This window comes from Pristis pectinata, chromosome 27 (assembly GCF_009764475.1).
Source record: "Pristis pectinata isolate sPriPec2 chromosome 27, sPriPec2.1.pri, whole genome shotgun sequence".
Taxonomy (NCBI): domain Eukaryota; kingdom Metazoa; phylum Chordata; class Chondrichthyes; order Rhinopristiformes; family Pristidae; genus Pristis; species Pristis pectinata.
The window spans coordinates 5316993-5334399 of record NC_067431.1 but is presented as its reverse complement, the minus strand read 5'-3'; the positions used below and the strand labels follow the sequence as shown (position 1 = coordinate 5334399).

Below are 17407 nucleotides of genomic sequence, written 5' to 3'. Positions count from 1 at the left end.
ACTCAGGAAGAGCTGCCTGATTCCGTGTGTCTGCAACACCCTGGGTAACAGGCAATCCGAGTATCACCTGTGTCTTGGAGAAGAATCAGTCGCTCTGGAGCTTGGTGGCAGTTCTTCTTCATGCTCACTTCAGGGCTTTGTGATCAGTCGCCTCCCCTCTCTCACGCCAGACCTCGCCGCCAATAGCTCCTCTTCGGCTTGAGAGGACAGGCTGTGCCGGGTAACAAGCGGATTCTGTTTTTACCGCCGTCCAGAAGTCAATTTTATCCCTAAGTCGGCAACCACAGTAAAATCACTCAATATTAACTCTACCCCCACAGTGTTAGAATGATTGGCATCAAAAGCACATAATACTGGTAAGAAAGAACAATTAGTGAGAGAGAGTAAACTCCACCATTAGTAGGAATGAACATATATATGTATGTCTGAGTTTTGAATTTAGTAATAGCATGGGAACTCGTTCGGATGTAAGGGGTGTCCATAAGTCGGGCAGTCTTAACCCGGGGGCAGCCTCCAGTGTGTAACATAGCATTGGCTCTGCTACATCCATCTTTTGACGCACTGGACTGCGAGCTCATGGGTGTCCATTCAACAACATTCAATGCCTTTCCTCTTCAATCCTTTAAGTAGTTCACATCTTACTCAGATGGGGGAGGAATTGTTAATCAGCTGAAAAATTCCAGGAAACATTCAATCCCGGCAAGACCTGTCCAGCCGAGTGTATCCATCCCTGCCTTCAGCTCTCTGGATCTGAATGTCAGTTCCTGCATGTCACACCCCAGCTGCTTCTCTCTGCCTCTGTTGATTAAAGCTCTCAGCTTTCTGCCATGGTCGTCTCTGCCTCTGCAACAGTCTGTCCTTGCCCAAAGACCGGCGTATCATCAGACGTGGTCTTTACACCAGTGAGTCCTTCAAGAGCTTCATCCAGTTTTGGGTGTGGTTGATTTCCAAAGCCATCCTCAGCCAGAATACCTTCCTGACAGTGGGCTGAAGGTTGTGAGAAATGAACTCCCACTGTCCAGCTTCCTTTGCTGAAATCCTTCCTCAGCATTCAGTACACTGAATCTTCAATCATCTCAATCTTCAATCTTCAATCATCTCTGTGAGTACTGGTTCCTTGGCAGCGCCTTATTCAGATCAGGTGGATCCAAGCAAATCCTCAGCTTTCTTTGGTTCTCGCACACACACCAGGCACAATCCCCAGAGAGTCAGAGTGTTAGCTGATGCGATGATCTCCGCCTCCGTCAATCTTCCAAGCTCAGCTTTCAGTTCCTCAACTACTGGAACATATCTCCTCACCCTTGTATCTGGCAAGGTCACAGCTACTGAAACAGAAACACCCTGCAGGGTGGCAGCAAAGATGTAGCCTATAAACCCATTAAGGGAGAAGCGGCAGCCTGGAAGGAAGATGAGCAAAGCAGCAGACCCAGAGAGGTATGATGAATCTCCAGCCTTGAACTTGATGTCAGTTGCACTTCTGGTCCATGGTCACCACTGATCTACTTGGCATGTGCAGGTCTTCCTTTAGCAGATCTCCTGTTGTCAATTTGCACTCACAAGCAGATCCATTCAAGCCCTCTATGCCAGTGGGAATTTCCTGATTTTATGCCATCACATGGGAGCAGGGCCAAAAGAACTTCCACCCAACAAAACAGCTTAGAAACCTTGACAACCAGCAAAACCATGCCTGTGACTTAGCTGGCTGTCAAACCAATCAAAACCTTTGAGTGTTTCTGAATACCCTGGCATTTAGAACTTACGATAATAATCAAAAAATGGTAAAAGCCATTCATTTTTTCAGTTACAAGCATTTAAAAATCCTCCTAATCTTCCAGAAACATTAAATTAAATGAAATTAAATTGATACAAACAAATGTAAATTAACATTACTCACATACACCCTGACAGCCATTCCTCTCCATGAAAATAAACATCAGTTCTGGGGAAATGGTGGAAGTTCAGACTCCACGGCTGGACTCCAAGAGCAGTCCAGTTTGGAACAAGGTCAGGAAATTGTCTCCAGAAATAACCAGCATCACACAGGGATCCCAAACTTAGTGCAGAGAAATGAGGGCAGGTCCACCTGAAACTAGTAACATTTCCCCACAGATCTGACCCATTGGCTTTCACATTCCCAGGGGCTTTGTGGAAAGACCACTGCTCTTTCTTATATAGAACAATGACCTGGACTTGGGAATACTGCATATAATTTCAACATTGCAGTGTTATAAGACTTGTGGGGGGGTGGTGTTGGTTTGTACAGTAAGCATCAAGGAGGATAGTAACAGATTTCCGGAAGACATATAACAGGTAAAATTTAATGCAGTGAAGTGATGGGTCTTGGAAGTGGGATTTAACTCTTCACCAAATCCCAGAATTTGGTGTGTGTGAGAGAGCTGAGGACCAACATTCAGAAGGGGGGAGCATTGAGTCCAGGACTCAGAGAACAAGGCACCAGAAGTCCAAGTCTGGTCACCTTGAACCTTGATGGGTAGTACACTGCACAAGTTGTGACTGCTTGTACTTTGTCTTTGCAAATAAGTATTTATCTTTCACCAGTTGTCAGTAGTGTTTCTAATATAATTAGGCATAACAGGTAGCAAGTTATGATCGCCCCGCCGCAAGATGCAGGCAATAATCGTCTCTAATAAAATAAGTCTGACCAGCTCTCCTTGACATTCAATGGCATTATCATTGTCTCGTCCCAGACCATCAATATCCTGAGGGTCACCACTGACCAGAAACTTAACGAGCCAATTACATAAATACTGTGGCCACAAGAACAGGTCAGAGACTGGTAATCCTCATTTCCTGACTCCCCAAAAACCTTTCTCCTTCCTTCTTGGGCAGTCCCTCAGGATTGATGATCTGCTTCCACTCCAGTTTTACGGGCTCTGAGGCGGCTGATGAAGTCAATGTTGGAATGTGAACTCTTCCCTAGATGGACAGGAGGTTCTTGAACTTATTTTCTGACTCCCCTAAAGCCTTTCTGCCACCTGCAGGGCACACATCAGGAGTGTGATGGAGTCCTGTCCACCTGCCTGAACAAGTGCAGCTCCAACAGCCCTCAAAGAGCAACTGCTGTTCGCATATTATCCAGTATAAAGCAGCCTACTTGGTGAACACGACTCCCCAGCCTCAGCGCTCCCTCTTCCATCCTCCTTGCTGCAAAGCCTTCCGTCCAAAAGAGCCAGAGGTTCTTCTACAGCACCTCCCAATGCATGACCCCCACCTCCTAAAACCACAAGGAAAGCAGGTGCAGTGGAACACCACCACATCCCAGTGACATGGCATCCCGACTTATTGCTGGTCCTTCATCATCACTGGGTATGAATTCTGGAACTTTAAGAGGCAGCATTCTGGGAATACCTTCACCACAAGAACTGCAACAGTTCACAAAAATGATTACATCACCACTGGAATGCACTGCAGGTGGTTTGATCCCAGACCTGTTCAGATTCCGCAAGATTGACAGAGCTGTGTCAGAGGACCAGTTTCCTTCTTCCTGATTGCATCCACGTGCTGGGCCCTAGACAGGTCATCCGAGATGTTAACGCCCAGTAATTTGCTTACTCTCTCCACCTCTGACCCACCTATGAGAACTGGTACGTGGTCTCCCAACAGCTGAAAACCTAGGTAAACTTTCCTGGTACTGTCACTAAGCTGTTTCTGGCTGATTGAGAGTTCAGTGGTTGTATTCCCAATCATTTTAACAACAACTATTTATAGTGAAAACTGAATCACGTCTCACCTTGTTGATCACGTCTGGTTGCTGCAGTAACTTCATCACCAGTTGACATAGGTAAAAGGGGCTGAGTATTCGCACCTTAGAAATATCGAACTTCTTTATCAAGGGTGGATTTTTCCAGAATCCTTTCATTACCTGGTGGGAAAAATCAATACAATTTGAAGGGGATATATGATCCACATGACAGCATAATTCCCTTCAACCATTTGGTTCTTGAACCAACCTGCACAGCCCTAATCACTACCTCAGCAGAGCAAAGCTATGACAACTTTGGCCACTTTGCACTACAATTGCACCACAACTTTGCTTTTATTTTGTTCCAATTGTGTTCTTTCTTGTGTAATTTTGTATAATTTATGTTTTTTTTATGGATGTTGTGTCTCTGATGCCATGTGCCGGTGATGCTGCTGCAAGTAAGTTTTTCATTGCACCTGTGCACACATGTACTTGTGCATTTGACAATAAACTCGACTTGGTCTTTGACCATCTGTCATTCAGTGTCTCTTGGTCTTTCACCCATCACAGACGTTCCCTTTCTTCACTCCACCTTCCCCCTTCACTGTAACTTTCTTATTTCTAACCTTTGCCCATTCCGATGAACGATGGTAACTAAAATGGTAACTTGGCTACTTCCCAATTTGCTGAGAATTTCAAGTATTTTCTGCTTTTATCACTGGCAGAAATCTAGGCAAAATAGAAAAGAAGACGCTGATAGGAATGGGATAAAGACAATGGGGAGGATTCAGAAAATCCAGAAGTAGAATCAGTTTGGATGCAATTGAGGAACAGCAAGGGGCAGGAAACATTGGTGGGAACTGTATATGGAACCCCAATCAGTATTGGTGATGTAGGGAATAATATAACTCAGGAACTTAGAGGCACATGTCACAAGGCTAATTCTATAATCAAAGGGGCTTTAATCTACATATAAACAAGGTAAATCAAATTATTGGTTATAATGTGAAGGACAAATCCATTGAGTGCGTAAAGGATGATCTTCTCGATCAGCATGGTGAGGAAGCAACAAGCCCATGGAGTAATTCTAGATCCAGTATTATGTAATGACAAAGGGTATAGTCTGGTTGTGAAGGGGACTTTAGGGAGCAGTGATCATAATATGATGAAATTTTGTAGAAAGGTAGAAAGTTATTTAGTTCAATGTGAAAGCAGAGCCTTAAACTAAACAAAGCAAACTATAAAGATATAAGACATGTTGACTATACTGTATTAAAAATATCTCAGTAAATAAGCAAGGGCTAACAATTAAAGAATTAATATGCAGTTTACATTAAATAAATGTCCCTGTAAGGCAAAAAGCAGTGCTGAATAACTTTTGCCTAACAAGGGAATATAGTGACTATATGAGATCAAAGAGAAGAGCTCATAAAATTTCCAAACAATGGGAATATCTACTGGTTCTCCTATGAATCATGCTTTATCTGCACTTGGAATTATCTCCACATTCCTTCACAATCAACATCCTGGAATGCCCTCCCCAAAGGCCTTACGGAAGCATCTTCACCAGGACTACAATGATGCAAAATGGCAATAAGGGAGGGGCAATAGCTGCTGGCCTTGCTAGCCATGACCCAACTCTGAAAAATGTACAAATAAATCAAAGAAAAAAACCTTGAATGGCTCTGGTTCTGGGAAGTATAAGTGGGAAGCAGTATTGTTCTCATCCGTGATACCTACACTTGTTTCATTATATACAAGTGCCTTCAGCCAGAGGAGATCAGCTGTTTTGAAGGGTACCAACACAAAGAGCATGTCGGGATCGTTTTCACCAGAGAGGTCTTCAGTTGCCGATTCAGGGTAAAAGAACCTCAGAGTAGTTTTGCTGCCAACATGCTGTTCATAGCCTCTCACTGGAGCATCGTTTAATCTGAAAATAGGGGGAAACAGGTACAGGTTAAAAATTGCGATGTCCAGTAAGGCAACAGATTTTGATTAATCTAAACCCGATCCACTATCACTCGGCTTTGTTACTTACAGGATGGATGAAATGGTATTTGAGCTTGTCTTTCAATGAGGAGCATCACCACTGGGCTAACTAAACGGAAGTTCATTGAAGACAACTTTTTTTATTGGGTTTTTTTACCTTTACCTCCTAATGGAACTATTACCAGAGAATGATACTCTTTAAGATGCCTCTGGTACATTGATTTTCATGTGTTCAATTGACATTCTCTGACTATTTTTCTTACAAAAGTAATATATCCACCCTGGCACCATGAACTTCAATCCAACCTTTTTATAGAATTACTTAAAATTTGAAGAATGGAGACACTCTCAACAATCTAGGTGTGTTGAAATCCACCATACCCCCTCTTCATCACACACTACTGGCATATTCTCCCACAACCCAAAAATGTGTGGGGTAGTAGGTTAATTGGCCACTGCAAGTTGAGTCTCGTGCGTAGGTGACAAACTGGAAGTTGTTGATGGGAATGAAGGGAGAATAAAGTGGGATTAGTGTCAGATCAGTGTAAATTGGTGTTCGATGGTCAGCACAGACTCGTGGGCTGAAGGGCCTGTTACTGTGCTCTATGACTCTGATATCCTTGTCCTTTCCCTCCACGTGCATTGTATCAAAGTTGTCACTGTCAATGGTTCAACGTAAGGTAAGGAAAGGCAACAGCCAACATGCATTACAGGCAATGAGAGAATGACAATACAATTGCCCACTTTCTGCTGGGGGCTAGCAGTGGAGTGAGAGCTTGTTAATACTCCCCAGTATTTGTGCTCTGGATTCTGCTGGTGAAAGTTCCACAAGCTCATTCAATGGATAATATATAAGGAGCTTTCAGTTATTTGTGTCTTGTTGACTTTTAACTGATTTGAAAGTATGTGCCATAATTAATTTTATCCATTTTTAAATGGAATATTTAAAATTATTTCACGTTCATTGATTTTCAAACATTTCTGATTATCAGAGTGATTCAGCAAATCAAAAATACCATGATAACTTTGATTAATCCAGTGAAAGAATTTGACCAACAAGCAATCTGCAGGAGAATCTCAACTAGTCAAACAACATCTGTGGGGGAAAGGAACCGTTGATGTAATTTGACTGTCGGCCAAAGACTTCAGAGGAATTTCAGGTGTATGGTTTGTTCATCCACTCCCAACATTACTCAAATCACAGTTGCACTCAAGATCTCCTGATTCGGCCATAAGTTTACAGAAATAGGGGATGCGGGACGGGACAGGTCTAGTTCTGTAAAAAACCAGACCAACTGGAAAGTACTGTAAAAACAATGAGAGTCTGTGGAAAAGGGTAAACCCACGTCACTGCAGTCAAAGAAAACAATGTTACCCATGACTAAATCTGACACTAAAATGAAATAAAGACACAAGAGGCTGCAGATGCTGGAATTTGGAGCTGAAACCTGCTGGAGAAACTCAGTAGGTCAAGTGGCATCTGCAGAGGCAGAGGGATGGTCCACATTTTGGATTGAGACCCTGCAGCAGGACTGAAAACATAGAAGCAGTATATAGAATTGAGAGGTAGGGGTGAGACAGAGGCCGGTAGGTGACAGGTGGAACCAGATGAGGTAGGGGATGCTGGGCAGATAGAGCCAGGTGGGGAGGAGGAGGGGGGATAGTGGAGACAGAGACAGGTAGGTGACTGGTGAGGGGGAAGGGGTGCATGGAAAAGGTGAACAAAGGGAGAGAGACCTTGGGTGGACTCGTGGTAGTGGGAAAGGAACACAGGGGGAGTGGGTGTCCTGAAATTGGAAAATTCAATATTCATGCCACTGAGTAGTAGACTATTCAAGTGGAATATAAGGTGCTGTTCTTCTAGTTTGTACTTGGCCTCATCCTGGCAGTGGACGAGGTCAAGGACAGACAGGTTGGTGTGGGAACGGGAAGGGGAGTTGAAATGATGTGCAACCCAAGGTTCAAGGTGGCCATTGTGGGTAGAGCACAGGTGGTCTGCAAAACAATAACCTGGTGTGCGCCAGTGTAGAGTAGGTCACATCACAAGCAAAATGAAGTAAATAAGATTGCTGCACATCACTCACCGAATAACAATGTCGTATTTGTTGATAACTTCTCCAAGTAAGCTGTTCCTTAGGGCGTTTCCATTTCCGACAACAACACACTGTTTACAAACCAATCTAGCAAGAGACCAACAGCTTAAGTAGAACCAGAGACTGATCACAATGACTGAACATTGCAAGTTAGCATGGGTGGTAAAACTGGACTTCTTAATTTACTAGATTGGAGGATTTCCGTGTACCAGTCACATGTACGTGCTTGCTTAACATGACCGTGCCCAAGTCCTTCGCTTTTATTTCCAGATATTTACCAGCTTATCATTTCACGTCTCTTTCCCTAACCTCAGTCTCCCCACCCACCACCATTGACCCTTTCGTTCCGGTTCTCTCAGGTTTCCAAATCACAATCCTTCAATATTCCCTGACATTCCTACTCTCTCGGCAATATCCTGGCTTGGTACTCTTTAGGATGAGTTTGAGACAGAGCCTAGGAAATGTACATTGAGCCGCTCTTCACTCAGCAACATCCCACCTCCTCCATTCCATCATTTGCCCATCCCCACCTACTCTCTCCCAACCCCTCCCATCCCATCTGCTGTATCCCACTGTCTACTCATCTCAACCTACCCCATCCCACCCTGTCCCCACCCCCATATGCTCCATCCCACCCTCTCCTCGTTCCCAACTGTTACATCCCACTCCCTGCTCAATCCCACCTGCTCCATTCACACCCCCACCCTCTTCCCATTATAAACTGAACCATCCTCCCCTTTCCCAGTTCCCAACTGCTCCCCCTCTCATCATTCTGTGGGTCCACAGTCATTGGTAATGTGAACACGAAGGGTTGCTGGTCAGATGTGCTCTGGTTGGGGATAGTGATTGTCTGGTCATTTTGCTTACTCTGCCCATGTCCGAATGTTGTTGAGCTCTTATTGCATGCAGGGAAGGACGAGTGTCCTGGGCCTCTGATGGTTGATCTCCAACCAGCACAATCATCTTCCTTCATACAAGATATAATTCCAACCATTTGAACGTCTTCCCCTTGGTGCCCACTGACCAGATTGACGGGGCTTCATTGGTGCCACACTCAGTTAAATGCCACATTGATATCAAGGGAAGTTACACTCACCTGTCTCTGGACATCAGCTCTTTGGTCCATATTTGGACCAAGACTGTGATGAAACCTAGAGCGAAATGGTCCTGGCAAAGCTCACACTGCATATTGGTGAGCAGGTTATTAATGAGTGATGCTGCGTCACAGCACTGTTGATAACAGCTTCCATCACATCGCTGATAATTAGAGGTGAATTGACTGGGCAGTAATTAGCTGGATTGAATTTATGCTGCCATTTGATAACAGAACAGAGCTAGGCAACTTTCTGGTCCCATGGTCTTTTCTGTACACAGTGCTGTCAGCCATTTTCGTGATATCATGTGGAGTGAATCAAATTGACTGAAGACTAGTTTCTGTAATGGTGGAGATCTTAGACCTCACAATCTACCTCATTGTGGCCTTTGTCTACCTGCACTGCACTTTCTGTGTCATGGTAACATTACATTCTGCATTCTGTTATTGTTTTCCCTTGTACTACCTCAATGTGCTGATGTGATGAAGTGATCTGGCATGCAAAACAAAGTTTATTAATAACAAACCAATTTACCAGATGGATTGTCCACTCAAAACCTCTGGCCCGTCATTGTTGTGAGTGCTACAGCCTTGCCTTTGGTACTCATATGCTGGGCCCATTCATTGTTGAAGGTGGGAATGTTCCTGGATGCTCCTCCACTCATTAGCTGTTTAATTGTCCACCACCATTCACAAACTAGATACTGCTAGATTGCAGAGCTTTGATCTGACCCACTGGTTGTGAGATTTGTCAACTGCACGCTGCTTTTGTTGCTTGGATGAATGCAGTGGTATGTCACAGTTTCTGCAGGTTGGCACCTCTTTTTTTTAATGTATGCCTAGTGTTACTCTGACATGTCCTTCTGCAGTCCTCATTGAGCCAGGACTGACCTTCCAGATTGATTGCAATGGTACAGTTACGGAAATCAGGGTCCATGAGGTTACAGATTGTGGCCCTGTGCAACTCTGCTGGTGCTGATGGTCCACAACTGCTCACTTCTGAGCTGTCAGGTTGTTCTGAGACGAGCCAGTTGAGCATGTAACAGAATGGATGGCATTCTCGACGTGATGCAAGGATGTTGTCTGGCAAAAGGCCGTTACTTTGGTCACTTCTCTCAATAGCATGGGAACAGACCCTTCAGCCCACTGGAATCTTGCCAGCCATCAACCACTCATTTATATTAATCCTACATTGATCCCATTTTTATTCTCTCCACCTTTCCATCAGCTCCCACTAGAATGGACAGATGTACCTGCCACAGGTAGAATGGTGAGGACAAGGTCATGTATGTTTATATCTTACACCAGTTCTCTCTGACAGCCACGTCTTTCAGGACTTGGCCAGTTTAGTCAGGGTGTGGCTTCCATTCCCAATGAAGTCTGCTACACAGAGAATAGCCTGTGCATGTTTAACTTCCAGTGCTTCTTCCAAGCATTGTTCAACATGGTGAAACTGCCCTATTGCATCCCCTCTCTATCCTAAACTGTCCTATCCCATCTTCTCCCTATCCCCCACTCTCCCATCCCACCTCTCACCATCTCCAACTGCCCAATCCCACCCCCTCAACAAACTTCTCTCCCACTGTGTCCACAGGAGGTAATCTTGCCGAATTTCTTCTGGTCCCTCTCTCCCCTCCAGCACTGATCCTGTGACCCCTACCAGTGGGTCACCTATTAGCACCTACCTCGATGACTCACTGGGAATATGCTTATCAGCTTCCCGTAATTTTATAAACCTCGATTTCATTCCAGCTTTGCTGCCATACCTGACCGACAAGGTCACAAAGGTCATATTCCAACTAAAGGACAACACAACCTCAGAAGCAGACAGAATGGTCACAACCTACTGTTCACATTTGGGAAGAGAAGGATGTTCCAGAGGACCTTAGTGGCATTATAACTACGGAGAGAACTTCCTGCTGTCCACCACAGTGACCAACCCCCAACCACCACTCCTCAACCACTTCCTCTCAAGGGCCGCAGAGCGGCTCCCTGAATCACAGTGTGGATTCCATCCATCTAAAGGCACATTGGACATGATCTGCACCGTGCAACAAGTCCAAACCTAGGGAGCAGCACCCGCCTTTCTCAAGTGGCCTTTCTCAACCACACAAAAGCTTCATTAACCAGCACTTCTTACATTAACTTTATGATGACATGAAAACCATGATCCTGTCCAATGGGTCCACCACAGACCCAGTCTCAGTACAGAGCATTATCAGACAAAGGCTGTATCATTGTTCCAACACAGGAAAAGGGTTTACAAAGATCAGAACCTCCAGTGTAGCATAGAACACTTGGTTCATTGCGCGACAGTGATCATTGTCCTCCTATGTGTCCCTGGAACATGGGCTGCCTACAGCAGGAACCTCAATGTGATGGAAAGATACCACCTCAGATTTAAAATACTCCAAATCCACTGGAAGTGGCAGCAAGGAATTGCCCAAGAAGAGTCTGAGCCGAGTTATCTTTACCACGTCCTTCATAGCATCATAGAATCGTACAGCATTTGGCCCTTTAAACCCACCTCATTCATGGTGACCATGTTGCCTATCTACACTAATCCCATTTTTCTGCATTAGGCCCATATCCCGCTGCACTTTTCCTGTCCAAGCACCTGTCAAAATGCCTCTTAAATGATGTAATTGTATTTGCCTCTGCACCTCCTCTGGCAGCTCATTCCAGCTGTTCACCACCCTCTGTGTGAAAAACCTACCTCTCAGATTTTTAAATTTCTCCCCTCTTGCCTTAAATTTGTGGTCCTTAGTTTTAGACTTCTCTCCCCTGGGAAAAAGACTCTTATCTAGTCTTTGCCCCTCATAATTTTATAAACCTTAATAAGGTCACTCCACAGCCTCCTACTTTCCAGCAACAATAATCCCAGCCTATCCAATCTCTCCTTATAACTACAGCCCTCCGTTCCAGGCAACATCCCAGTGAATCTCTTCTGCACTCTCTCTATTGCTGCCACACCTGTAGTGTGGTGACCAGAAATGTGCACAATACTAAGGGCAGTCTAATCAATGTTTTGTACAGCTGCAGCAGAATGTCCCAACATTTGTGCACAATGCATTGGCTTCTTAAGCCAAGCACACCACATGCTTTATTCACCCTTGTTGCTACTTTCAGTGAGCTATGGACTTGCACCTCAAGGTCTCCCTGTACATCAACGCTCCTAAGGTCCCTGCTATTTAGTCTACCTGTCCTACCAGAATTAGATGTTCCAAAGTGTGTTACCGCACACTCGCCTGGATTAAATTCCATCTGCCACTGCTTCACCCAAATTTCCAGTTGATTTATGTCCCACTATGTCCCACACCCTTCTGCGCTGTCTACAACTCCACCAATTCTCAGGTCATCTGCAAACTTACTCATCATACCACCTATATTTTCGTCCAAGTCATTTACATATATTTCACAAACAACAATACCCAGCGCCAATCCCCGAAGTGTGTCACTTCCACCCATCCACCACTACCCTCTCCCTCCTATCACCAATTTTGGATCCAGTAAACCAACGCACTTTGGATCCCTTGTGTCTTAACCTTCTGGATCACGACCTTGTTCAGTGGTAGCTGATGTGGGGAGTCAGTACTGAGGGAGGGTAGAACTGTCAGAGGGTCAGTACTATGGATGTGCTGCACTGATGAAAGGTCTGTGATGAGAGATTGAAACAGTGTTGATGAATTGGTCCTGAGGGAGAGAATTACAGAGTCTAGGATTTAAGTAACTGAAAAAGCATGAACACCAATAGTGGAGTGATTCATCTAAAGTGGAAATAGGTGATGTTGGTTCATGATGCTTAGCTCAGTAAATTATGAAACCAATGTTGTGAATGTTGTGGTTTGATTTCAGACTGGTGTCAAAGAGAGGAATGGAGTCAGTCAATAGGAACAATTTTGGGGGAGGTGGGGATGTGCAAGCTAATGGCTTTTAGTTGGTAGATATTTCTGCTCATCCAGTATTGCATGCTGAGTGAGTAGTTTGACAATTATTCTGTCAGTGGGGGGGAGTGGTGGTGAGATAGAGCTTGGTGTCATCAGTGTACATACAGAAGCTAATGTCGTTCTGCATGATGTTGCTCAAAGCCATAATTTAGATAGGACATAGGATGGGTCAAGCTCAAACTCCAGAGCTAACAGAGCAGATCTAGAGAGAGAAGCTACTTCGAGGATTGTCCATCTGTGACTAGGTAGTTAAGAATGGACAAAGTGTCAGCCTGGCCCCACCCACTGGAAGAAGATGGAGAGGTATTAGAGGAGGGGATGAACTGTCTTAAAGACTACAAACTATTCAAGAAGGTAGGACTGCACTTTGCAAAGACAGAGCAGTGCAGAGAGAAAACATAAACCAAACAAGCTACATTCCTGGAGTTGGAGAATTTGTCCGAGTGTTTCGGGAATCTCAGCCCAGGGATTTGGCAGCAGAGTGAGGAGCTGCTGGGAATGCTGATTTAACGGCGCCAGAAATAGCAGAACACTCACTTTGGTTCTGTCTTCAAAGAGGAGGGTAGAACTTACCTCCCAGAATCATTGGGGAACCAATGGTCAAGAAAGAGGAAAAACTGAAGGAAATCTGTGTCAGTAAAGAAATAGTGCTCAGGAAATTAAAGTGATAAAGACTGACAAGTCCCCAGGGCCAAATAATCTATATCCCAGAGTAACTAAAGGAAATAACCCCAGAAATAGTGGAGGCATTGGTCATCATCTACCAAACATCTGGACACTGGAGCATTTCCTACAAATTGGAGCGTGGCAAATGTAGCCCACAGCGACCTGGGTTCAATTCCGGCCGCTGTCTGTAAGGAGTTTGTACATTCTCCCCATATCTGTGTGGGTTTCCTCCGGGTGCTCCGGTTTCCTCCCACATTCCAAAGACGTACAGGTTAGGAAGTTGTGGGCATGCTATATTGGCGCCGGAAGCGTGATGACACTTGCGGGCTGCCCCCAGCACGTTCTCAGTAATGCAAAAAGACACATTTCACTGTGTGTTTCAATGTACATGTGACTAATAAATAAATAAATATCTAATATCTATTTAAAAAAAGAAGGGTAACAACAGGGAATTTCAAACCAGTGGGCCTAATGTCAGGAGCAGGGAAAGCACGAGCATCCATTATAAAAGATGCAGTTAAAATAGCACTTGGAAAGCTCTAATGGGATTAACCAACATCAACACTGGACTATGAGAATGCAAACATTCTCAGCATTGAGGCTCTGCTCACACTCAGCCTGCTCCAGTGGAAGAGCTACATCATTCATATACCCGACCGCAAAGTCCTGGAACAAACTCCATCACAGCAAGAAACTTCCAGGAGGACAGAAGAAAGACCAAGAACATCCTCATAGCTTTCTTGGGGACAGTTAAGATCCTCATTGACTCATGAGGAACCCTGGCCCAAATCCCTCAAACTGGTGGAGAGGTGTTTGAGAAGGCACCAGTTGTTTTGAGCTTCTTCACTGACAGCACACAGAGAGCGAGTGCAAACAGTGGACGGAGTGCCAACTAACCAAGCCCCCCACCCAAAAGCCCCACCAAGCCCCACTTGTGGCAGAATCTGCGGACCCCACATTGGCCTCATCAGCTACCCCAGAGCTCGCAGAACTGCAGTGGAGGCAAGTCATCCTCGATCCCAAGAGTCTGCCCCAGGTAATACTAACCCAAAAAGGGGAAATCCCCTAAATGATTAAACCCCCAAGGTGAAGCATTTACCTGTTGATCTTTTCTACCATGTTGGACTTTGTTTGGACCAGTATCTCTCTGATATGTGCTTCTGGAAGGAGTAGAAAAATATTATTATGATACAATGTTTGCTTTAGAGTGTATACAAATTCTCCCATTGATTGCTACTGTGATTTTCACATTAGTATTTAAAGAAAATTTATTTCCAACACTGTTCTCAGCGTCCAATAGTCCAAGCATGAACTACCACATCGATGTGGGACAGTGAGCTGGATGGAAATTTTGAGGTAACGTTCGGAGCACCACATTTCAAAGGGTCAATAAGAGACTGACGGGTTTGTTATTTATTTTCTGACATAGAGCTGTGTTATCTACTAACCCCATTAATGACGGTTGAACTCTGACTTTGGAAATGGACAACCTGCAGTGTGTAATGATAATCAAAACACTGCAGACGCTGGAAATATGAAATAAAAACAGAAAATGCCAGAAACGCTCAGCAGGCCAGGCAGCATCTACGATAAACATCTCTTGCTTTCCACCCCACCAGCCTCCACATTCAATGGACCATTCTTCATGATTTCCACCAGCTCCAGCAAGATTCCTCTACCAGACACTTGTGGCATTTTGTGGGAATTGCTCCCTTTGTGATTCCCTGGTCCGCTCTCCTGTCCCCACCAACCACTCCCCATCCTATGACAATTCCCAACACAACGAGGAGATGCAACACCTATCCTTTAACCTCTTCCCTTCCCACCATCCAGGGACCCAAACAGTCTCTCCAGGTGAAGCAGTGATTCACTTGCACTTCTGCCAATCCAGTGTGCTGCATTCAGTGTTCACAGTGTGGTCTCCTCTACAATGATGAAACCAAACGCAGATTGGGTGATGGCTTTGCAGCACACCTGCACGCAGGCTGGAGTGACCCTGAGATTCCAGTTGCCTGGCACTTTAATTCTCCATCCCACTCCCACTCTGACCTATCGGTCTGTGACCTCCTGCACTGTTACGAGAGGCCCAATGCCAGCTTGAGGAACACCCCCTCATCGTCCATCAGGGCATGCTGCAGCCTTCTGGACTCAATAGTGAATTCTACAACTTTAAGAGCTCACTCTCTTCTTCTGTCTGTATCAGAACTGACCATTTCTGCCTGGCATCATTTTCCTTTCCCTGTTTTGTATAATCTGGTCTGATGGGCATATCCCATAGCTTTACCATTAACAACACATTACACAGACAAAAAAGCTTCGTCCGATCTTAACTGCTACTTGAATAAGTCACCTACTCTCACCCTATCAGAGATATTTCCTTTGTTCAACCCATCTGCCCCTCACCTGCTCTGCTACCTAAACCTAACTTGGTTTCTCCCTTTGCCAGTTCTGTTGAAAGATCCCAGACCTGAGGCTTTGAAGCCACCTGATCTGCTGAGTGTTTCCAGTACTTTCTGTTTTTACTGCAGGTTTTTTAGTTCTGAGTCTGCACTTGACCTTTGACATAGCCTCCTTGGCAACAGTGTACAGTTGCCTAAAAAATAGGAAATAGGAGATAGTCAAGGGGAATATTTGAGCTGAAATATATTGGGAGGGATTTGTTCTTGGCTGCAAGCACTAAATGTCTACAGGTCCTCTCCAGGTTTCAGCCAGGTTCTGTTCCGGTGAACTGGTTGTAAGGTGGACAGTTTGCAAGTCAGAACCGAGTTCCCAGGTGGCAGAATATGTCTGCAGCCCTGCAGCAGCCAGCAAATCCATCCTGCCGGTTTCTCAATCACTTGCTCATATGTGCGGGCTACACATCATTGTGTTCATAACCCAAGGATGACCTGTAATAATAAAATACACTTCCCTCTGTGTCCACACCTGAAACTTGGTTGTGGTAATTTCAGAGGAGCCTCAGGTTTAGAGATGGGTTCAGCAGCTCCTGCTGTACTGCACAAGTCTCACTCACAACCAAGGCTAAAACTAAATGCACAGAAGGGATGGTTGGTTTTCATGTTCTCTTAGTTTAAGCAGATAAATAGCCCAAAGTGTACTGTCAATGTGACAGGATGGTTTGAAGACAAAATAGACCGCAGATGCTGTAGTCTGGAACAAAAAGAAACAGAACACTGGAAGAACTCAACGGGTCAGGCAGCATCCACAGAGGCAAAAGGTGCGTCGAAGTTTCGGATCGAGATCCTGCATCAGGACTGAGAGGGAAGAGGAAGGATTGCCAGTATATAGCAGTACATAGTGGAGTGAGATAGAGGCTGGAAGGTGATAAGTGGAACCAGATGGGGAGGGGATGATGGGCAGATGCAACCAGGTGGGTGGGGGGGGGGGGTGGCGAAGCGAGAGATGGACAAAGAGAGAAGGACAGGTGAGTATGTGCGGGAGGAACACACTGGGAGTGTGGGTCACCTGAAATGCCAACTTGCACATTTTGCCTCCACTGCTGCTGGACCTGCTGAGTTCTTCCAGTGTTCTGTTTTTTGTAACAGGATTGTATACCCTCTAACATGTGGGAACAGACAAACCAGGCAAGAAGGGAAAGATGTAATGGTTAATTGAAAATTCATAAACCTACTATCTGGGATGTTTTGCTGTGCCTCTGCCTTGGTAAAAACACCGTAATGATTTCTACCTCTGAGTCAGAATGTTGAATGGTGTGTGGCTACAGGTGCCCTCAGTCAGCTCGCTTGGGCAGGCTGCATCATTCGCATGCCCAAAACAGACAAGCTATTCCCTGCTCTGTCAGGGGAGATCATTACCAGATTGACAGAGGAAAAGATTCAGGTATGTCTCAAAACCTCCTTAAAGAAATGAAACATTCACTGTGAGCATCAGGAGTCATTGGCTCATAACCATTCAG

General features: G+C 44.9%; 2 protein-coding genes across 2 annotated transcripts in view; one reads left to right on the top strand and one right to left on the bottom strand.

Moving 5' to 3' along the window:
- tirap (toll-interleukin 1 receptor (TIR) domain containing adaptor protein) overlaps positions 1 to 17407 on the top strand; it is a 311479-nt gene that overhangs the window by 197 nt on the left and 293875 nt on the right. The gene's annotated exons all lie outside the window — the stretch shown is intronic.
- LOC127583567 (CMP-N-acetylneuraminate-beta-galactosamide-alpha-2,3-sialyltransferase 4-like) overlaps positions 1 to 17407 on the bottom strand; it is a 39267-nt gene that overhangs the window by 12452 nt on the left and 9408 nt on the right. The window contains exons 2-5 of the mRNA XM_052039689.1: positions 8882 to 8967; positions 7777 to 7872; positions 5444 to 5633; positions 3752 to 3883 (exon numbers count right to left, since the gene is read on the bottom strand). Of these exons, the coding sequence (XP_051895649.1) occupies positions 3752 to 3883; positions 5444 to 5633; positions 7777 to 7872; positions 8882 to 8967 (504 nt within the window). The remainder of the gene's footprint in view (positions 1 to 3751; positions 3884 to 5443; positions 5634 to 7776; positions 7873 to 8881; positions 8968 to 17407) is intronic.